Source organism: Oncorhynchus mykiss, chromosome 2 (assembly GCF_013265735.2).
Source record: "Oncorhynchus mykiss isolate Arlee chromosome 2, USDA_OmykA_1.1, whole genome shotgun sequence".
NCBI lineage: Eukaryota > Metazoa > Chordata > Actinopteri > Salmoniformes > Salmonidae > Oncorhynchus > Oncorhynchus mykiss.
In genome coordinates this window covers 45148668-45172307 of record NC_048566.1, presented here as the reverse complement: position 1 = coordinate 45172307, position 23640 = coordinate 45148668, and the positions used below count along the sequence as shown (strand labels likewise).

The 23640-nt window shown below is 43.4% G+C and overlaps 2 protein-coding genes across 3 annotated transcripts in view; both read left to right on the top strand.

Annotated features, from left to right (window-relative positions):
• Positions 1–451: 451 nt before the first annotated feature.
• On the top strand, positions 452–1110 carry LOC118936755 (membrane-associated guanylate kinase, WW and PDZ domain-containing protein 2-like). The gene has a single exon (XM_036933947.1). It carries the CDS (start codon positions 784–786, stop codon positions 1108–1110), a length of 327 nt encoding a protein of 108 aa, XP_036789842.1. The 5' UTR covers positions 452–783.
• Positions 1111–4047: 2937 nt separating this feature from the next.
• The window catches only part of LOC110490531 (membrane-associated guanylate kinase, WW and PDZ domain-containing protein 2), a 33785-nt gene continuing 14192 nt past the window's right edge, over positions 4048–23640 (top strand). The window contains exons 1-2 of one of the 2 annotated variants that reach the window (XM_036949646.1): positions 4050–4696; positions 22442–22494. In XM_036949646.1, the coding sequence (XP_036805541.1) occupies positions 4396–4696; positions 22442–22446 (306 nt within the window). In that variant the 5' untranslated portion in view covers positions 4050–4395 and the 3' untranslated portion in view covers positions 22447–22494. Of the gene's footprint in view, positions 4697–22441; positions 22495–23640 lie in introns of both variants that reach the window. The other variant, XM_036949640.1, reaches the window with a different exon arrangement.

Below are 23640 nucleotides of genomic sequence, written 5' to 3'. Positions count from 1 at the left end.
CCCGTGGGTTTATTACTATGGTTGTAGTAGTTGTAGTAGGCTAGTATAAGTAGCAGTAGTATAGCAGCAGCAGCTGTTGTTGCTGTTGTTGTTGTAGCAGCACTAGTAGTAGTATAAAGGCAGTAGTAGTTGTAGTAGTGTATGTGAACAGCAGAGATACACTCCCTTCTACTTAACTAAACACAGACCATTAAGTCTCTGTGCCTGTGTGTCTGAGTGTGTATGTATTCTGCCTATTGGAGGCAAGTCAGACAACTGACATTCAATGCTTGTTTTGCTCTTAGACTACTGCAATAGCATAATAATACATGGAAAAAGCTTGCAGTGGGGGGCAAACAAAATAAACAATTTGATGCCATTTATAAGTGATGCTTTCGCTTTAAATTTGTGTGTGATCAGTCTCAGCTGGTCTATGCGCTCTGAGCGATCTGGTGGTGCAGACTACCGCATCCTTTCATTTTTACTTTCCATCCCTCCTCTACGAACCTGAATTGGAAGCATTAATCTCCCCTCCTCCAGACTTCACATCCGGGTCACCCACTAGTAGCCTATCTCCTGTGTCTTGCCTGTGTGTGTGTGACAGCGTAGTTCTCCACCCAACTGTACTGCAGACCTCTACCCTAATACGCTGCATGCTAGACGGATACTATGCCTGGCATGTGTTGGTGATGGAGCTACCGGTGGCGCTCTGAGCTGGTGAGAGCCGAGACCTGCATGACACACACAGGCAGGGATGAGACATAGACTATCGGATAGGCACCCCGGATTGATAATACTAGCTCAATGATGTCCAATAGCCTGAAGAAGAAAAATCACTGGACCAACAAAGTCCACGAAGCGGTTGTCATCAGGAGCAAAGAAGGGGAATTTGGCTTCGAGCTGAAGGGGGGCGCGGAGATTGGGCAGTTCCCCTACTTCGGCGAGGTGAAACAAGGCAAAGCGGCTGTCCAGAGCGGAAAGCTGGCTCAGAGTGAGTTGCTGCTGGAGGTCAACAACACAGCGGTGGCTGGGCTCACCACCCGAGATGTTCTGGCCATCATCAAACACTGCAAAGACCCGGTCCGCTTCAAGTGTGTCAAACAAGGTGAGGTATGCCAGACAGTGGGCTAAAGGCGCAAAAGCTAAACATTGAACGAGTGTGAGTGTGCCGTGAGTGTGCCGCCGCCACCTTCAATATATAAGGACCTGCCTGTCTGGTTGTAGCCTATTTTATGTCTGTCTGCTCATCAGAAATAACCTATCTCTATGTCATCAATGGGTGGGGCTATTGTAAACTATGTCACTCAAAACTGCAAGGATGAAATCGTGGTGTAGATATTGGGGAGGGGTATTTTGAGTGGCATATGGAGGGATATTTGAAAACACATTATAAGTGGAAGGATATGTTGTCACCATCATTAATGAAGGCATTTCTAGGCAAATATTAAGAAGACCTGGATTAGCTAACACAAGAGTGATGATTGATTGGAACACAAGAGTAATGGTTGCTGATAATGGGCCTCTGTATGCCTATGTAGATATAGATATAACAAATCTGTTGTTTCCAGCTACAATAGTAATTTACAACATTAACAATGTCTACACTGTATTTCTGATCAACTTGATGTTATTTTAATGGACAAAATTAGCTTTTCTTTGAAAAACAAGGACATTTCTAAGTGACCCCAAACTTTTGAACGGTAGTGTCGATCAAGGACTAGATAAAGTGCATTTTTGCTACTACTTTCCCACATTTAGTCTTGAAATCTTTGGTTGTTTACTACACTACCTTACTCACTCTATTTAGCATATGGCCTCACGTTAATCCTTAAAGAGATAGGTAGGGCTAAGGCTTAAGAGGGTGTGAATTAGGCTGAATGGGTGTAGACAAAGAGCTTTCAGTATCAAAACATTCAAAGGTGTTCCAAAAAAAGTGGGGTTACAAGTTTATCAACTTTCAAAGCAGAATTACTTTCCCATTGTTCCTCAAACGCAATGTCTGGTATACCATTTTCTAGCTCTGAATCTCTTATCCAATGTAAAACAAAATGCTGCATAGGAGCCGGTCCGTCAAATATTTCCACACTATGAGGTATAATGCTGGAATAATACTGTGAACTTGTGAATGAGGATAATGCCCTTTTAGTGTAAGAGTGTTTGAAAACATCACATGAAATTCCAAACTATTTTGGTGGGATGGAATTTGACCTGCCTGGTGACATCACCAGGCATTACATCTGTTAATAGACCAATAAGAAAGATAGTTCCAAACCTCTGTCAATAGCAGCTAGTTTTCCCTTCCCAACTCAGACCACTCACAGACTGTCACGGTTGTCATAAGAACTGGACCAAGGCGCAACATACGTAGAGTTCCACATCTTTAATATAAAGTGAAACTTAAGCAAAACGAACAACGAAACGTGGCTATGTGGTGCAAAAACACAAAATAATATCCCACAAAACAGGTGAGAACAAGGAACCCTTAAGTATGATCCACAATTAGAGACAACGATAATCAGTTGCCTCTAATTGGGAACCATACTCAATCCCAAAACATAGAAACAAAATGACTAGAACACGCCCCTAGTCACGCTCTGACCTAAACACCATAGAGAACCAAGGGCTCTCTATGGTCAGGGCGTGACACAGACAGTCCTAGCAGTTTTTTTGAGAACAATCACTGTAAGGTACTTAACCGTTACCTGGAAATTATTTGAAATTGAGATAAAAACAGTTGCATTACATATCAATCCATGGGGTGGAGAGAAAAACTTGCAGTTTTAAAGCAAATTTACTACAATTCTACACATTTTACCATGATTTATGCCATGTTAATATGATACTTCTATAAGAGTGAAAGTGACTAACAAATCAATGGGGGCACCCTGGAAACAGGGCCCCTGGGCACGTGCCCGGTCGGTATTCGGCCATGATTATAACAAGTTTATATAGCTGGCTAGACAAACTTGTTCGCTGATATGGTTAGTTGAGTGCCTGTCAGTCACTCACATAACAAGAGGAAAACTGCTGATACACAACCAAATTTCAAGTTTGCACCCCATGTATTCTTCTATTCTAACTCTGAACAGTAAGTTGGTTGAGAACCTCTGACATATCCCGACCCACCGTTAACATGTCTGCCACACACTTTGGGTCTCAACCCAAACTTTAAGAAAGGCTGGACTACTGAGATCTGATTTTGACATAATGACAGTGTTTTGATGATTGATTTATAAGCGACAGTGGGCCACATCATGAACAATTTAGTTTACATTGTGACCATTGAGAAAACTGAACTGTAAAGATGCCATAATGTGTAGCTGCATTGACTTTATTCATATTGAATTCATTGTTGAGTATTGTGTGTGTTTGTCTACGCCCATACCAGACATTAACACTTCCTTAAAAATATTATTACAGTAACAGTGCTATTACAGAAATCTTAAAATATCCTATTACAAGTACATTTACTATAAGTATTATAAGAGAGCATTCCCACTGGGCACACATGGTTTCCATGTCATTTAAATGACTTTGAACCAATGTGGAATAGACGTTGAATTGACGTCTGTGCCCCGTGGGTTTATTACTATGGTTGTAGTAGTTGTAGTAGGCTAGTATAAGTAGCAGTAGTATAGCAGCAGCAGCTGTTGTTGCTGTTGTTGTTGTAGCAGCACTAGTAGTAGTAGTATAAAGGCAGTAGTAGTTGTAGTAGTGTATGTGAACAGCAGAGATACACTCCCTTCTACTTGACTAAACACTGCAAGCTTTTTCCATGTATTATTATGCTATTGCAGTAGTCTAAGAGCAAAACAAGCATTGAATGTCAGTTGTCTGACTTGCCTCCAATAGGCAGAATACATACACACTCAGACACACAGGCACAGAGACTTAATGGTCTGTGTTTAGTTAAGTAGAAGGGAGTGTATCTCTGCTGTTCACATACACTACTACAACTACTACTGCAAACAAAATAAACAATTTGATGCCATTTATAAGTGATGCTTTCGCTTTAAATTTGTGTGTGATCAGTCTCAGCTGGTCTATGCGCTCTGAGCGATCTGGTGGTGCAGACTACCGCATCCTTTCATTTTTACTTTCCATCCCTCCTCTACGAACCTGAATTGGAAGCATTAATCTCCCCTCCTCCAGACTTCACATCCGGGTCACCCACTAGTAGCCTATCTCCTGTGTCTTGCCTGTGTGTGTGTGACAGCGTAGTTCTCCACCCAACTGTACTGCAGACCTCTACCCTAATACGCTGCATGCTAGACGGATACTATGCCTGGCATGTGTTGGTGATGGAGCTACCGGTGGCGCTCTGAGCTGGTGAGAGCCGAGACCTGCATGACACACACAGGCAGGGATGAGACATAGACTATCGGATAGGCACCCCGGATTGATAATACTAGCTCAATGATGTCCAATAGCCTGAAGAAGAAAAATCACTGGACCAACAAAGTCCACGAAGCGGTTGTCATCAGGAGCAAAGAAGGGGAATTTGGCTTCGAGCTGAAGGGGGGCGCGGAGATTGGGCAGTTCCCCTACTTCGGCGAGGTGAAACAAGGCAAAGCGGCTGTCCAGAGCGGAAAGCTGGCTCAGAGTGAGTTGCTGCTGGAGGTCAACAACACAGCGGTGGCTGGGCTCACCACCCGAGATGTTCTGGCCATCATCAAACACTGCAAAGACCCGGTCCGCTTCAAGTGTGTCAAACAAGGTGAGGTATGCCAGACAGTGGGCTAAAGGCGCAAAAGCTAAACATTGAACGAGTGTGAGTGTGCCGTGAGTGTGCCGCCGCCACCTTCAATATATAAGGACCTGCCTGTCTGGTTGTAGCCTATTTTATGTCTGTCTGCTCATCAGAAATAACCTATCTCTATGTCATCAATGGGTGGGGCTATTGTAAACTATGTCACTCAAAACTGCAAGGATGAAATCGTGGTGTAGATATTGGGGAGGGGTATTTTGAGTGGCATATGGAGGGATATTTGAAAACACATTATAAGTGGAAGGATATGTTGTCACCATCATTAATGAAGGCATTTCTAGGCAAATATTAAGAAGACAAAATATGAAGACTGAGTTGTATTATAATGATACAGATGCATATCTATTCATATTAAGAAGACATAGATGAAGACTCCGTTTTATTATAATGATGCACAAAAATATTTACATATAAAATAGTTCCTGCAATTCTACAGTTTGACATGACTTTATGGTATAAAAACACTATAAGTGGAAGGATAAGTCACCGTCAATGAAAGTATTTCAAGGCAAATATTAAGAAGACAGAAAAGATGAAGACTGAGTATAATGATGGACATGAATATGTATATAGGATATAATTGACTAAAATTATCATACATTTGAGTATCAAGTTTTGTAGTTTACATAGATTGCAGGTGGAAAACATACACTTGAGGGGCTGAGCTAAAATATACCTTCCAGTTTATTTAGAGTTTTGATATTCAGTCTAACAAACTGATGTCATTTAAGACAATAGTTAAAGTGGCTTCAAGATATTTCACTTAGGGTTCAGGGTGGTCTGAGTTTAACTAAGGAGAGAGCGAGACCATTGTATATACATGCTTTTTGTACTTTAACAATTTGCACATCGTAAAACACTGTACATTGCCTTAATATGAAATTAGAACATTAGTGTGTGTGTGCCAGAGGAGTGTCTCCATTGAAGCTGTAAATAAGTCCAGGAGTAATATTTAATGTACTATTACTGAAGCTTGAGGGTTGATGTAGTCTGAAGGTGTCTGACAGAGCCTGGACTTAACCTTTCTAGGAGGCAGACAGTGGCTGGGCTCTGAATGTGGTTTACTGTTCTGGACTTTGATGGCGGCAGACATTTTCTGGGCTCTGAATGCAGCTGACAGAGACTGGACTGGAGTTTTCTAGAAGACAGACAGCTGGACTCTGAAGATGGCTGACAGAGCCTGGACTGGACTAAACTTGGAAGAAGGCAGGCAGTGGCTGGGCTCTGGGGGTGGCTGACAGAGACTGGATATCTCTAGGAGGCAGACAGTAGCTGGACTCTGAAGATGGCTGACAGAGACTGCACTAAACTTGGCTGGTTGAATTTGACGGAGGCAGACATTATTTGTTTCCATCTTCAACATCAGTAAAATATACACATTGACAGGGACCACAGTTTTGTGTTTTTTTTTTTAGATAATTAACTTATTTGGAAGAGGGGGCAGCATTTTCACGTCCGGATGAAAAGTGTGCCCAGAGTAAACTGCCTGCTACTCAGGCCCAGATGCTAGGATATGCATATTAGTAGTAGAATTGGAAAGAAAACACTCCGAAGCTTCTAAAACTGTTTGATTGATGTCTGTGAGTATAACAGAACTCACATGGCAGGCAAAAACCTGAGAAAAAATCCAACCAGGAAGTGGGAAATCTGAGGGTTGTAGGTTTTCAAGTTCTAGCCTATCCAATATACAGTGTCTGTGGGGTCATATTGCACTTCCGAAGGCTTCCACTAGATGTCGACAGTCTTTCGAACCTTGTTTCCGGCTTCAACTGTGAAGTGGGAGAGAATGAGAGCTGATTGAGTCATGGGTCTGTCAGAAGGCCATGTGCTCAGTCAGGCGCGCGCCCGTGAGAGTTAGCTTTGTTCCCTTTCATACCTAAAGACAAAGGAATTCTCTGGTTGAAACATTATTGAAGATTTATGATAAAAACATCCTAAAGATTGATTATATACATCGTTTGACATGTTTCTACAAACTGTAGTATAACTTTTTTGACTTTGTCTGGACCTAGTGCCTGCGCATTTGGATTATTGTACTAAATGCACGATCAAAAAGGAGGTATTTGGACATAAATTATGGACTTTATCGAACAAAACTAACATTTATTGTGGAACTGGGATTCATGGGAGTGCATTCTGATGAAGATCATCAAAGGTAAGTGAATATTTTCAAGATATACCTTCACAGGGACCACACAGTTTTGTGACAGTTTATTTTCACTTTAGGGGATAAATAATCTCAGTCACCTGTAGATCAACACTGCTGCTGCCCCTGCTTGCACTGACATCATTCTCTTCACTGTCACTTGCTCCCGATCACAGCAGACATGGATATATACAGTGACCCAGACAGAGACAGTGAACAATGAAGTTTACTTTACAGGACACATTTACTGTGAGTTCAGCAATCACATTTAACTAGGACTACATTTTTTATTTAACCAGGCAAGTCAGTTAAGACCCATACAGCCTGGAATCAAATTAAGGTCTGTAGTGACGCCTCTAGCACTGAGATGCAGTAACTTAGACTGCTACGCCACATGAATCTTTCAAGATTGTAAATGACATGACCAAACAGTTTCCATCCCCCTCTGAACTTCTGTCTTCCACTGAGTTCACAGTGTGCACTGCTCAGTGAGACAGAAGTTCCAGCTCAGTGGGACAGAAATTCCGAGGGGGGATGGTCATGCTGCTAACTTTTCTTTTAGGTTGATGCCCAAAGACAATGCGGATACCTGGTCCCTTTCTTTTACCTGGCGGTGGCATGTCGAGTCAGACTAGGCTGAGACTCACTACTCACTCACACTGTGAATAAATTAATGTAGCTAGTAACCTTGTCCCAAGGCTCGAAATCCTGGCACATAGAGCATGGTAACACTATGCCTACAGCCCTGCACAGCGATAAAATCTGACTGTAGTTTTAACACAGCCAGATCAACAGTCGGGGCAATAGCATATACAGTGCCTTCAAAAAGCATCCAGACCCCTTGACTTTTTCCATTTTTTGTTAGGTTACAGCGTTATTCAAAAATAGATTCAATTGTTTTATTCCTTCATCAGTCTACACACAATACCCCATAATGACAAAGCAAAAACAGGTTTTTATAAATTGAGCTAAAAATGGAATTATCACTCCTTTCGGGAAAGTAGGCATATGTCGTGTGTCACTTCTTGACAGCAGAGCCATTTAAACGTAAACCTATTTTTATTTATTTAAAAAAGTCTATGCGTTTTTTGGCATAAATGCCTTCTGGAACATGTGAACTTTCATGTGCCTTAATAACAAACTTGTATGCTGTCTGTAAACATGAATACAATTGTTAAATTAGGTGCCCAGCTGGTTTATCCAAGGACAAAGTGAGCAACCTTTCTGCTAGCCTAGATTGATTGAGATAATGAGTGGGCTGGACATGCCGAGAGATGGTTTGGATTGGTCTGCCATCAGGCAGGCTGCTGTTTATAACATGAGCAGTATGTGTAGGTAATCCTTTCTAACGTGGCTTTTTTGAAAGATATGAAGTAGTAAAACTGCATAAGTGTTGCTCTCCACTTTCTGGTGGACCGCATTTTGATATCAGTGGAATTATATCAGGCTAAGATGGAGAAAATTCTGCCATTTGATTGTGAATATGCAGACGGAGTCGAAAAGAGAACACACAGAAGGCTGTTGTATAAAACACCTGTCTCTGGATTACATCTTCAAACTAAGGGCAACCATGGCATCCGTGACAGGGAGGGAGAAGCGTCCATTTTCAGATATTACACGTTCCAATTTTTGGCAGAAAGTCATTTTCATTTCAAGTTAAAGTGTACTGTTAGCTAGCTAGCTAATGTTACGTGTATGTAGTAATATTATTCATATCTCAGAGACAGCTAGCTAACATTGAACCTGGTTGGTTAGCTACCTGCAGATACATGCAGGGTAGTAATGTTATGAGTTGTGATTATGGTGTATTGTTTACCTAGCTAGCTAAATGTCTGAACAAAAGACTTCACTGTGCAAGTAACTATTTCAATAGAATGTTTATTATGTCACTGCTACAACTGTCGATAGACGTAGCTGGTAAATTCACTCTGGCTATCTACTCCGATTTCAGAGCACTCTCTAAATTGTTGCCAGCAGCACAGTTGCAGTCACCAATGCTCTGGATAAAATAACATAGCCTAACCAGCTCTGCTAGCGTGTGTAAAATGGTCAGTGAGCTGTTCTCTCATTTGTGTCTGGAAGTAGCTAGCAAGCTAGCCAACGTTAGCCAGTTAGCTTGGGTGCTTGACTGCTGTTGTTAAGGCCAGAATGCTACTCCTCGGCCAGAGCACCCAGTGTATGCTCTGAACGCTTCGAGTGAAAGGCTCTGAATTTACGAATGGACAATCTGACAACATTCTCAGTTTATGAATGCATAGAGCACGCTCTGGCACTCCAGATTAAATTTACGAACACACCTGTAGTATAAACCAGTGTTTAGTCTTGATATCTTTGGTTGTTTAGTTCATGGCCTCACATGTGAATCCTTAAAGCTTAAGAGGGTGTGAACAATGCTGAATGGTTGTAGACAAAAAAAATTCTCAAAAGTGAGGTTACAAGTGTATCAACTTTCAGAGCAAAATTACTTTCCCACTGTTCCTCAACTGTAGTGTATGATATACCATTTTCTAGCTCTGAGTCTTTACTTTCATCTAATGTAAAATAAACCATTTAAAATTTTGCTACATGAGACCGATCGAGCCGGTCAATCACATCTCATTTTAGTGGCTAAAGCTCATCAATAAGCTCATTAACAACTAAGTGGTTACTGTAATGGTGTGGTGCTTATGTGTAAAACCTGATTGGTTTACATTCAAAATATTTTTCTCAGATAAGAAAGAGAAAAGTTGTACATTTACCAACGATTCAAGAATTAGCCCAAATAGAAGTTTTGACTATCATTTCTTGGATCATTCAGCAAATTGACCCAATCAGCATCCAGCCCAATATAACTGTAAATAGGCTTAGAAGTTAATTTAAAAATGCATGTAATCATAAAATGGTGATTACATGCATCAATTATGACAATTTTTGCGTAATGTGGCCACTGGCTGAATTAATTTGTTGTGGCATAGAGGAGGACACAGAACCCTTCATGGATGTGAGATGCATAACATGTTTAGCATCTCCAGGTCTCCGCACATACAAGCCATTGATGAGCGCCTTTAGAACATCTACATTTCAAGATGTCTAATAAATCAATTTAATATACACAATCACAATAAATCCATTATTTATTTTAGGCAGGTTTAAAGAAGCATTATGATATGGAGAAAATGTATTTCAGAAACACAGAATATGAATTGGCCTACTGTATGTTGTCATGACCGGCCTGTGAGGATCAGGTTACAGTGGATCACAGTTCTAGAGGTATCTCTCCCTCCCACAGAAGGGGAGAGGAATAGAGGGATTGATGGGGGAGGGGTGGGGGTTATGACCTCACGCCCATCATAAATTATAAGACAGCAGCCCTGGTCTCTAGTGTGAGAGACTGGAATGTCTGTGTGCCCAAGGAAGAGATTACAGCCCAAAACTACAAAACATCAAATAAATTGACTTTGGGACATTATATTTTATCAGCCAAAATGGTGGTAGCAATGATAGATGGAATATGAAAATAAATGTCGATTTTGTGATGTCATAAAGTTAGATAAAGACGTTATAACAAAAACATTGTAACTTGAAGAGTTTTCATAATGTGCACAGTGGGGCAAAAAAGTATTTAGTCAGCCACCAATTGTGCAAGTTCTCCCACTTAAAAATATGAGAGAGGCCTGTAATTTTCATCATAGGTACACACAATCCAGAAAATCACATTGTAGGATTTTTAATGAATTTATTTGCAAATTATGGTGGAAAATAAGTGTTACTGAGTTAGTTGTTACATGATTAATTTAGTCGCGTAATAATGAACATAGTTATTATTCGATAAATAGAATGTCATCACATTAACGACAACATTGTCATGACGTTGCTATCTGGCTATGCGCCATGCCATAGGCTTTTCCAAATGGCGGCAACTTTCCTGACAGTTACATTTTCACTCATCCCCGGTAGGCTACTCCAGATATTTCACTCCACACATCAACCATTGTTTGAGGAACATGCAGCCTCTTGCTCCAGGTGATATTCTGCCCGAACTCTGTATGCCATGGCCTTTCCAACCCTGTTTCTGCAGCTACCCAGCACTTCATTTGGGAAACCAAGTGAACTCTGTTTGGAAACATTGATGGTAACATGTTTCCACAACAAAACATATTTAATTAAAATGTTGACAGCCCCTGTGCGTGCTCGCGGAAGGAATTAAGGAAATAGGGGAGGAGATGGAAATGCACAGGGGTGACATACTCTGAAGCTAAAGGTAATGTATCAGCCTATTAATTATGAAAATATAGGCAATTCAAAACCAAATTCCCTATAATTGTAGGCTTACTCTGTTAGACGCCCACCCTGCACAGTCAATGAACCATCAATGAAGCATCGCCTAGGCCTATACATTCTCTCCCAGACTCGTGGATATGAAGTTTGGAGCATAGAATAAGGTAACCAGTCCATCCGGTATGCATAATAATAGTCAACACTCAGAGGTGATTACTAGAATTTGTTCAATTTTGCTATATAGGCTAGACCAATTATGTACCAAAGATCTTAAATCAGGTTTTTTTAAATGTTTTTCTACCATGCGTAATAGGCTATGTATTGTATAACCGTGCAGGGGTGGGCAATTCCAGTCCTTGACTGGAGGGCCTGATTTGGTGTCATAGTTTTTCCCCAGTACCAGCTAACACACCTGACTCCAATAATCACTTAATCATGATCTTCATGATCTTCAGATTGGAATGCAATTTTATTAATCAGCTGTGTTTGCTAGGGATGGAGAAAAAGTGACACCAATCAGGCTCTCAAGGACTGGAGTTGCCCACCCCTGCATAACTGTTTTTTGGGTGGGTGGGGGCTCATATATAGGCCTGTGCTATCCATAAGCTTTAATATACCACTAACGCATGTCCAGAGTGCATTAAAGGAGATTAACGTGACCCAACGGTCACATGGAATTTTATTCCGGTCATGACTCATGATGTGGTGTGGCGGTAATACAGTTACCACAGCCCTAGCCTCTGTTCCTCCTCTCTGGTCTCCCACTGTGCAGTACCATTGTAATCCTCCTGCCATAGAGATAGAGTGAAGCCCTGTTATGAAGGTGGTCTGACACACACTCAAGGCTCACTGAGAAATCATCTAGAAAGAATCCACTCGCTCAGCTAGTACGAGGCTACACGCATGCACGCACAGATAGTAGCAGAGTGCTCTTTCTATAACTCACTTCAATGAGACTGAAGGCTTAATGGAGGGTGATGCCAGAACTGTGTGTGTGTGTAGTTGTGTGGATGGTGCTGTGGTTGTGAGACATAAATAAATGTGGCTTCTAGTACTCCATTGGCAGGACCAACACACACACACACACACACACACACAAAGGCTTGCTCCCAGAGGGAGTGTAGCGCTCATGTTGTGTGCCGCTAGTACATCCAGCGTTGCTGTTGAGCATTGCTTTGAAGTCAACCTCTGTCCTTGGCCTGACCTCCACATAATGACAGAGGAGAGGCTCAGACAGACATCTGCCTAGGCTTGGGCAGTTTAACTTACATACCGTATACCGGGGTATTTGGAAATAGTCATGGGGTGGTTTTTCAATACCGTTGAAACAATTTTCTTGAAGTTTTTCAATAAAATGTTATATTTATAGCTACGTTTTAAGTAAATACCTGCAGTCAACATGTGCAATACAGAGATAAAGCAGATTGCGTTCTTCATTTCAACTATCAAATTATTTTACATTATGTAGTTCTCCAGAACATTTGAGCCAGTCACGTGTTTGTTTGTAAATAGCACAACGGGCGAAAGCGGGAGCAGGTGAGTCCAGTTGTGTATTGACAGGGGTTGTATTTTATGTTGAAAGTCAACGCTCTATTGGAGAAAAAAAAATACTGATCAGGGGCGTGTAACTATAATTGTCCTTCACCGAAAATACCTTAGTGCGACATTTCTGCTCAGCATCAAACACATTTTGTGCTTCAGCTGCATTTCTCCATTCAGATGAGGACTCACAAACAGGAATTATATTTCTGCAGAGGGAGAGGGGCAGAAATAGATGGGTCAGAGAGTGTGTGTTGGGGGGTGGGGGGGGGGGGGGGGGGGGGGGGGGGGTTGGGCAGAGAGAGAAAGAGGGGCATAAAGCCATAAACAGGAAGGAGATGAGGGGAAGAAAGAGAGAAGACTTGAATGGGGGAAAGTAGTGAATGTGTGTGTGTGTGTAGGCTCTGCTCTAATTTATGTGCTCTCTGACACAAGGAGTTGGCAAATGGTATTTGAGGATATTTTTCTCAAAAAATATTTTTTTATACAGTACCATTTGAAAAGTTTGGACACCAACTCATTCAAGGGTTTTTCTTTATTTTTACAATTTTCCACGTTGTCAAATAATAGTGAAGACATCAAAACTAGGAAATAACACATGTAGAATCATGTAGTAACCATAGAGGTGTTAAACAAAAATATATTTAACATTTTAGATTCTTCAAAGTAGATATCCTTTGCCTTGATGAAAGCTTTGCACACTCTTGGCATTCTCTCAACCAGCTTTATGTGGTAGTCACCTGGAATGTATTTCAATTAACAGGTGTGCCTTGTTAAAAGTTAATTTGTAGCATTTCTTTCCTTCTTAATGTATTTGAGCCACTCAGTTGTGTTGTGACAAGGCCGGAGTGGTATATAGAAGATAGCTCTATTTGGTAAAAAACCAAGTCCATATTATGTGCTCAAATAAGCAAATAGAAATGACAGTTCATCATTACTTTTCATCAAGGGGTTTTAAAATTCAAAATCAAATAGCAAAATTATTATTGGTATGAACTTTAATTTGAACTTAAAACAATTCCATTGTGAGGGGTGTGTACTGGCGGCAGAGAAGTCAGACGCAGGAGAGCAAAAACTGTGTTTCCAAATGGCGCAGTTACATTTAAAAAAAAAACACAACAATCAAATAATGGGTACATAACCCGATGCACACCAGCACAGACGTGCACAAGCACTTACAATAAACAATCACCGACAAGGACAGGAGGAAAAATAAACCCTCACGTCCTTAGCCAAGGTAGGCCACGGGTACATACCGCTTAAACAGAGCACTGTCCGACCGATTCCAAGATGACCAGAGGTGGGTGACATGTGGGCCCAATAGATCAACCGGTCACGAGCAGCAGACGGGACGTAAAGACGCCCAGCGTCTGGACGGAAGCGCGCTCTGCACGTAACGCCTGGTCAATGTCCGTGTCCAGCGGAGTGGGATCCATGGGCCGCACCTCTGTGTCATACAGCCGGGACAATGCGTCTGCCTTAACATTCTGGGAGCCTGGTCTATAGGAAAGGGAAAACACCAGATTGTGGTGGTCAGTCCAGATGAGAAAAGGGTGTCTAGCCCCCTCAAGCCAATGTCTGCACTCCTTCAAGGCCTTGGCGACAGCCAACAGCTCCCGGTCCCCCACATCATAGTTTCGCTCCACCGGGCTGAGCTTCTTCGAGAAGAAGGCACAGGGGCGGAGCTTCGGTGGCGTACCGGAGTGCTGAGAGAGCACAGCTCCTATTCCAGCCTCGGATGCGTCCACCTCCACTATAAACGCCAAAGAGGGATCCGGATGGGCCAGCACGGGAGCCGAGATAAACAGAGCCCTCAGGTGATTTAACCTCTTGAAACTAGGCGGCACTATTTTTAATTTTGGAAAAATAAGTTCCCAAAGTAAACCGCCTATTTCCCAGGACCAGATGCCAGAATATGCATATAATTGACAGCTTAGGATAGAAAACACGCTAAAGTTTCCAAAACTGTAAAAATATTGTCCGTGAGTATAACAGAACTGATATTGCAGGCGAAATCCTGAGAAAAATCCAATCAGGAAGTGACTCTTATTTTGAAACCCCTGTCTTTCTATGCATCCCTATTGCCCATTGAAAGGGATAACAACCATATTCTTTTTCTGTGGCTTCCCTAAGGTGTCTACAGCCTTTAGACATAGTTTCAGGCCTTTATTTTGAAGAATGAGCGTAAACGACTACATTGCCTCAGTTGCCAGCTGAGGGCTCTCAGAGTGATTCTTACGTAAAAGACAGAGGTAGTCATTTTTCCTCTCGCTCCTACTGAAAAGCCAATTGTCCCGGTTGATATATTATCGAATAGATATTTGAAAAACACCTTGAGGTTAGATTTTCTTTTAAGTTGGCATGTTTCTGTCGATATTATGGATATAACTTGAATTTTTGGGGGGGCGTTGTCGTGACCGCTATTTCCGGTGGATTTCCGAACATAACGTGACAAGCAAACGGAGGAATTTTGGGTATAAAAATCATCTTTATGGAACAAAAGGAACATTTGCTGTCTAACTGGGAGTCTCGTCAGTGAAAACATCCGAAGATCATCAAAGGTAACCGGTTAATTTGATTGCTTTTCTGATTTTCGTGACCAAGCTTCCTGCTGCTAGCTGGGCATAATGCTATGCTAGGCTATCGATAAACGTACACAAACACTTGTCTTGCTTTGGCTGTAAAGCATAATTTCAAAATTTGAGATGACAGTGTAATTAACAAAAGGCTAAGCTGTGTTTCACTATATTTCACTTGTGATTTTATGAATATGAATATTTTCTAGTAATATTTTTTGACCGTTGCGCTATGCTAATTAGTGTAGTTGATGACAATTCTCCCGGATCTCAGGCATGGGTAGTTCCAAGAGGTTTTAAGGCTCTGTCCACCTCAGGTGACCACTGCAAGCGTTACCGGGCCCCCTTTCACCAGTGATGGTGGGAGCCGCTACCTGGGAGCCGCTACCTGACCAAAACCCCGGATAAACCTCCGGTAGTAGTTGGCAAACCCTAAGAACCACTGCACATCCTTTACCGTGGTGGGAGTCGGCCAATTACGCACTCCTGAAATGCGGTCAGTCTCCATCTCCACCCCTGAAGTGGAAATGCAATACCCTAGGAAGGACACGGACTGTTGGAAGAACAGGCACTTCTCAGCCTTGACGTACAGGTCAGGCTCCAACAGGCGACCAAGCACCCTGCGCACCAGGGACACATGCTCGGCGCGTGTAGCGGAGTATATCAAAATGTCATCAATATACACCACCCTACCCTGCCCATGCAGGTCCCTGAAAATATTGTCTACAAAGGCTTGGAAGACTGATGGCGCATTCATCAACCCGTACGGCATGACGAGGTACTCATAGTGCCCTGAGGTGGTACTGAAAGCCGTCTTCGACTCGTCTTCCTCCCGGATACACACCTGGTTGTAAGCACTCCTGAGATCTAGTTTGGTGAAGAAGTGCGCCCCGTGCATTGACTCAATCACTGTGGCTATGAGCGGTAGCGGTAACTATACCTCATAGTGTTCTGATTCAGACCCCGATAGTCAATACACGGGCGCAGACCTCCCTCCTTCTTCTTCACAAAAAAGAAACTTGAGGAGGCGGGTGAAGTGGAGGACCGGATGTACCCCTGATGCAGGGATTTTGAGACATATGTTTCCATAGCCGCCGTCTCCGCCTGTGAGATGAGATACACGTGACTCCTGGTAAGTGCAGCTTCTACCAGGAGATTTATTGCACAATCGCCCCTTCGATGAGGTGGTAATTGAGTTGCCTTCTTTTTAGAGACGGTGAGAGCCAAATCGGCATATTCAGGGGGAATGCGACCTGGTCTGGACTCTCCACCGCTGTAGCACCAACGGAAACCCCTAAACACCTACCTGAGCACCTACCTGAGCACTCTCGCAACCACCCCGTGAGAGCCATCTGTGACCAAGAAAGAGTGGGGTTATGACAAGCTAACCAGGGTAGGCCCAGCACCACGGGAAATGCAGGAGAGTCCATAAGGAAGAGACTAATTCTCTCCCTGTGACCCCCCTGCGTCACCATGCCCAAAGGAGCTGTGACCTCCCTAATCAACCCTGACCCTAATCGTCGAACGGGGAAAGGCGTGAACGGGGAAAGGCACAGCCACGGTAACAATGGGGATTCCCTAAACTATAGCCTAACGCTCTATCAATACAATTCCCTGCCGCTCCTGAATCGACGAGCGCCTTATGCTGGGAATGCCGGGAAAATTCGGGGAAAGTGATATACACAAACATATTTGCAACAGAGGGCTCTGGGTGAGAATAGTGCCGGCTCACCTTAGCCCTGCCTGCTGCCTCGTCCCCCAGAGGAACCAACCCGGCACCGACCGGCAGTGGGACTTCTGCGGCCACAGATGGTTTACAAGCTGGAACCCCCTCCACTCTCCCTGTGCACCGCCCGTCCCAGCTCCATGGGTATCGGAGCGGGAGGTTGGAACCACCAGACCCCGATCAGAACGTCCTCGGGTAGCCAGCAGGTTGTCCAGCCGGATGGACGAGTCCACCAGCTGGTCGCACGTGAGGGTGGTGTCTCTGCAGGCCAAGTCCCGATGGACGTCCTCACACAGACTACAGCGGTCCAGGGCGAACTCCTAGGTGCTCCTCGTCTCCTGCCTCAGATGGAAGAGGTGCTCACCCGCCACTCTACCCTCGGGCGGGTGAAATGGCGGGTGAACTCCTCAAACTGGTCCTACGCCGCATCTCCCTCTCTCCACACAGCGTTGGCCCATCCCATGGCTTTCCCGGTGAGGCACGAGACGAGGGCGGACACCGTCTCACGGCCTAATGGAGCCGGATGGACAGTGGCCAGGTATAAGTCCAGTTGAAGAAGGAACCCCTGGCAGTTCGCAGCCTTTCCGTTGTATTCCTGGGGCAGGGAAGGATGAATCCCACTGGGACCAGGAGGAAGAGGGGCGCTCAGAGGAGACCCCGGTTGTGCTGGTGGAGGCGCTGGAAGAACTCCCTGTCTCTCCCAGCGGTCCATAGTCTGAACAATGAGGTCCATGGCGGTGCCAAGATGGTGGAGCATTACTGCGTGCTCCCGGATGCTTTCCTCAACCTACCCGGGGTACCTGCTCCTGCTGACACCATAGACAGGTTGGTGATTCTGTCCTCCAGTGCATACTGGCAGCAGAGAAGTCAATAACAAAAAAAAACACTGGAATACAGAACAATCAAATAATGGGTACATAACCCAACGCACACCAGGACAGACGTGCACAACCACTTACAATAAACAATCACCGACAAGGACTTGAGGGGGAACAGAGGGTTAAATTCACAACGTGTAATTGATGGGATTGGAACCGGGTGTGATGGAAGACAAGAAAAAAACTAAGGAAAATGAATAGAGGATCAGCGATGGCTAGAAGGTCGGTGACTTTGAACGCCGCCCGAACATGAGAGGGACCAACTTCGGCAGAAGTCGTGACATCCATAAAGCTTAGGAGAACCACCGATTTTATCGCCTGTTGAAATTGCAGAGGAGGTTCGACAGTTTTTGCACTGATGGAGCTAGTGCTTCAGACACCCTCGAGGTCCGGTGATCTGAGTCCAAAGGAGAATCAAAATCCTTGGGAAGTAGTCCGGATAGGTGCTGGGACCTCCGAAGCCAGGAGGGCGAAGCTGTTCAACAACTGTATTTGGGTCACGCCAAAGAAACCCCACTCGCCATAGGCCACTTCTCGCCAGCTGATCTACTGCGGGTGACATGCCTCCATGGTTGGGCAGAAGAAATGGCGAAAGTATCATCAACTAAATCCACCAGAAGCGAAGGTCTTGCTCCAGACTTCTTCGGGGAGGTGTCCCTGGAAGGCATTTCCCATTCCGTCAATGAGTGTTGAGATGGCAGCGATACTCTCAACACATCGGAACGGCATCCAGCCTGTGGTGTTGAGAATGAGTAGGTAGGTGGTGCTTTCCCCAGTAGATTGTGTAAATTCTTAATCTGTTTGCTAAGAGTAGCCACTTCTTCTCTATAGTCCTCCGTGAGTAAACTATTGTTTAATCGGAAGTCTGGTTGGTCCACATTGTCCCGGAAGAAAGCATAGTAAATGCAAATCACAAAACGCAACAATTTTCCTCTGAATGTGGAAACCTCTATGTGTCGCAGAGATAACAATTTAAAGGCAGAGTAAAAAAAAGAAGTAACAATAACTTATGCATTTCTCCGGACCTATACAGGCTGTTGGTAAATACAAGCAAAACAAAAAATAAAATGAAACGAAGTAGACTCTAGCCTGTTAAACTTAACTTTCTGCAACAAACAATTCATTCTCAAACAAATTCTTGAGCTCGCTCTCCTTCCAGTGAAAGCCAAGCTTGTCCCAACCTCCCTTCTTTTCCCATCCCCCCTTCCTCTGACACACTTACAACCATCCATACATCAACTTACTCGTCCATTCTAATTCATTCACACACAACATCTACCCTATGCATCCACACAATCGTTCTCTCCCACCCTCCTACACATATTCATATTCACCCTCCCTCACACACACATTCATAAGCACACACACCCATACACATCCTAAGCGTGAAGATATTTCTACGTCATGTTAAGACGATAATAGGCTACACTAATAACTTGTGCTTGGCTGCCAAATGCATAGGTGTCCCCATAATATTTAAATTGAAGTGTGATCAAAATTTAGCTATTCATGGTACACGTCCTTCCTAATAACAATGCCCCACATCCTGCTGATTTTGAGCTGCTGAACCATATTTGCCTAGGACAGGGCTCTCTAAACTTGTTTGTGGAGATCTACCATCCTGTAGCTTTTAATTCCAACCCTAATCTAGCGATCCGATTCAATAATTAACTGGTTGATAAACTGAATCAGGTTAGTTACAACTGGGGTTGGAGCGAAAAACCTACAGGGAGGTAGCTCTCCAGCCAGGGTTTCATTAAATAAGCCATAGGCACAATATGGTTTATTGCACATTTAGGCCTAATTAAGCTGATGCATATATAATTTAATATACTTTTGGTGAATTTACAAGGCAGATTACCAAGATATAGCCGTTGCACACGGTTCCGATTGTCTGTCTGCCTGCCCCGATCCACTTTCAACCTTGCTGGGTCGCCTGTTCTTTCTCTTCGCTATGAAAAACACTAGTGTGTGTTTGGTCTTCAGTCTGTTGCATGTAGAAAAGCTCACCCTACTCATTGATAGCCCCTACTTTAGTGAACTTGCACAAGACATTGTAAGCCAAGAAATTGCGTGATACAGCATTGCGTCAGCCGAAACATCTTTTGATTACCGATGCAATGTTCTGCCTGGTGGCTGACATGCCTGACAATGCCTCGCTGTGCCCCTCCCCTCTCTCTCCTTTTCACTTTCTTTGCTGTGAAAGATGTGAGAGTTTGTGTTCTCAGAAGTAGCCTTCAGCAACTAGTTTCCTCTGTTACAAAAATACAGAATCTTAAAATCGAGGAGTCAATTCCTAGAGGAATCTAAGCTTGACACCCAGAAATGAGAGACAACACCGGGATTTGACGGGCAAGCAGTCAAGGAATTTATTAATTTGGAGTCGACTCCCCACCATTATTTGTCACTTAAGGCTCCTCTGTCAAATGACACATCCCGCTCCCTGCTGCTGCGGATATTGAAAAGATCCATTGGATTTACTTATCTTTTCATAAGTGCAGCTTCAGCGTTCAATACCAGCGTTGTCCTGAATACAGCTGCTGGTATCAACACAGCTTTGTCTTCTGTGGCTAAAGCAATATGTACTGGTTGAAGCCAAGTGGGAAAGATCATTTTGAAAGTGTTTCAGTATGCTGTGAATCATCATAATCCATACACCGGTAAGAGTCTACAGTTAAAATGCCATCATGTACATACATTATTGTCTCAACTGTATTAAAACGTTTTTTTTTTTAATTGCTAACTACTGTTTGCTATTTAGTTAGCTAGCTAGACAGTTGCATACAGGTGCCATTTTAGATTGCTTGGTCCCACAACGAGCCATTGTTCAGCGATGGCTCATTGCAGGGCAATGCAACGTCAAGACAGCAAGCTGAGCTTTTCATGTTTGCCAGTTTGTCATGTTTAACTAGCTAGCTACCAAAAATACCCCCTTTGGTGCGAATGCTAATCGATTAGCAAGCTAATCAAACCCCATGTTTCATTATAGGGACACATGCTAAGTTTGCTAGTTCGCTAAACAATTTCAAAGATTATACTGAGTTACAGTTCATATAAGGAAATCAGTCAATTTAAATCAATTCATTCAGCCCTAATCTAAGGATTTCACATGACTGGGAATACATATATGCATTTGTTGGTCACAGATGCCTTAAAAAAATGGTAAGGGCATGGATCAGAAAACCAGTCAGGTGTGACATCCATTTGATTCATGCAGCGTGACACATCTCCTTCGCATAGAGTTGATCAGGCCGATAGTGGCCTTTGGAATGTTGTCCCACTTCTCTTCAATGCCTGTGCAAACTTGCAGGAAGTAGGCAGGAACTGGAACATGCTGTTGTACACTTAGATCCAGAGCATCCCAATCATTCTCAATGGGTGACATGTCTGGTGAGTATGCAGGCCTTGGAAGAACTGGGACATTTTTAACTTCCAGGAATTGTGTACAGATCCTTGCGACATAGGGCTGTGCATTATCATGCTGAAACATGAGGTGACGGCAGCGGATACATTTTTTTATTGTTTTTTAAATGTAACCTCTAGGCAAGTCAGTTAAGAACAAATTCTTATTTACAATGGCGGCCTACCCCGGCCAAATCCGGACCATGCTGGGCCAATTGTGCGCCGCCCTATGGGACTCCCAATCATGGCCGGATGTGATACAGCCTGGATAAATGGCACAACAATGGGCCTCAGGATCTCGTCACGGTATCTCTTTGCATTCAAATTGCCATCGATAAAATGCAATTGTATTTGTTGTCTGTAGCTTTTGCCTGCCCATACAATAACCCCACCGGCACAATGGGGCACTCTGGTCACAATGTTGACATAAGCAAACCTCTCACCCACACAACGCCATACATGTGGTCTGCGGTTGTGAGGCTGGTTGGACATACTGCCAAATTGTCTGAAACGATGTTGGATGTTGTTATGGTAGAGAAATGAACAATTAATTATCTGGTAACAGCTCTGGCGGTCATTCTTGAAGTCAACATGCTAATTACATGCTCCCTCAAAACTTCAGACATCTCTGGCATTGTGTGGTGTGACAAAACTGCTAATTTTAAAGTGGCCTTTTATTGTCCCTAGCACAAGGTGTACCTGCGTAATGACAATGCTGTTTAATCAGCTTCTTGATATGCCACACCATTCAGGTGGATGGATTGTCTTGGCAAAAGAGAAATGCTCACTAACAGAGATGTAAACAAATGTGTGCACAATATTTGAGAGAAATAAGCTTTTCGTGCATATGGAACATTTCTAGGATCTTTTATTTCAGCTTATGAAACATGGGACCAACACCTTACATGTTACGTTGACATTTTTATTCAGTGTAGCTAGCTAGCTATTGGATTATAGATTTCGAGGTTGATTTTTGTTTTGCATGTTCAACTAGCAGCCTAACTAGATTGAATACCATTTTTATCTAGCCAGCTGGTAATTATGAAGCAAAATGTTATCTATTTAGTTATCCTGTGTCTGCATTGCTATTGTTAGGCTGGGGTCAACAGGCAATAACAAGCTATAAAACAAATTAAGTTTTAACCTATTTTTCTGGAATTTGTCTTTCAGCATAAACTTGATCTCTGCCACCGGTGATCTAGGGTGAACAAGCAACACTTCAGGTATTTTGTCTTCGTACTATGAGCTTTTTGCTTGGACTTGGGGGAGAAGCAATAATGTGCACTGACTCCTTACATCACCTTACAATGCCCTTTGGATATCACCTCCTGATGAACGCGGATTGAGGAAGAGCTCAGTTTAGTTTTTTTTAACGTTTGTTACTTGAAAGTGTATTGGAATGTTCTTGGTAGCTAGCTAGCTCCTTAGTTTGGATCCCGCGACGCATTTGGCATCAGTTGCTGGGACTGCTTGTGTCTTTCCAGTGATCCTGCCGGCCAAGGACGGGTCTGAGGAGCTATTTGGCGTCGCAGCTACCCTAGCTGCTAGCTAGATGCAAATCAAGCTAGCGGGTTTTCTTGAATTCAGCCCGCAATACGGTTAGCCATTGTGGCTGGGACCGCGGATTATCCTGGCTCTGGTGCTGTCTAGATCCCTGCTGTTTGTTGTTTTCAATCGTTCCTGTGACCTGCCCTGTCTGGAACTGCGAGGAGTAATAGTGTAACCTACGTTGCTAGCTACCGTGACAAAGACCAACGTCGGCGGGAGTACCATTGAGGACAGTGGTGTCTCTGTATCATACGTGAAGTATCTTTTAAACGAACAAAAAGAGACTTGCAAGCTGTTTTTATGACAACAAGAAAATCGCTTCAAGTGTTTAGTCCAAATACTTGGATTCAACTAATTAATAAAATGGACGACCTGATCAGAGAGGTCTAGGACCTGAAGAACAGTTTGCAGTTCTCCCAAGGTCAGCTCAATGAGTTGAAACAGAATGGCAATATGACAGCAATCTGCAAGTCATTGAGAGACACAGTTCTGTGTGTGAATCCATGACAACAATGACAGATAAATCAGGGGGACAATCAAGGCGGCGCAACATGTTTGTGGACGGACTTGCAGTCTCCACATGTGACCTGGACTGAGTCTGAGGACAAAGTGAGGGAAATGATCTCTGAGAAATTGAAGATGGACCACAGGAAGATTGAGGTGGAGCACGCCCACAGGACTGTAAAACCCACCACCGTCCCAGGTGATAGGCCCAGGCCGATAGTGGTCAATTCTTGAGGTTTGAGGACAAGGTAGCTGTTCTGGAAAGAGCCAAAAACTTGAGCGGAAGGTATATCGTCCTCAACAAGGACTATCCTGAA

Coding starts and splice junctions, on each gene's coding strand:
- LOC118936755 (XM_036933947.1), top strand. CDS start 784: ATGATGTCCAATAGCCTGAAGAAGAAAAATCACTGGACCAACAAAGTC.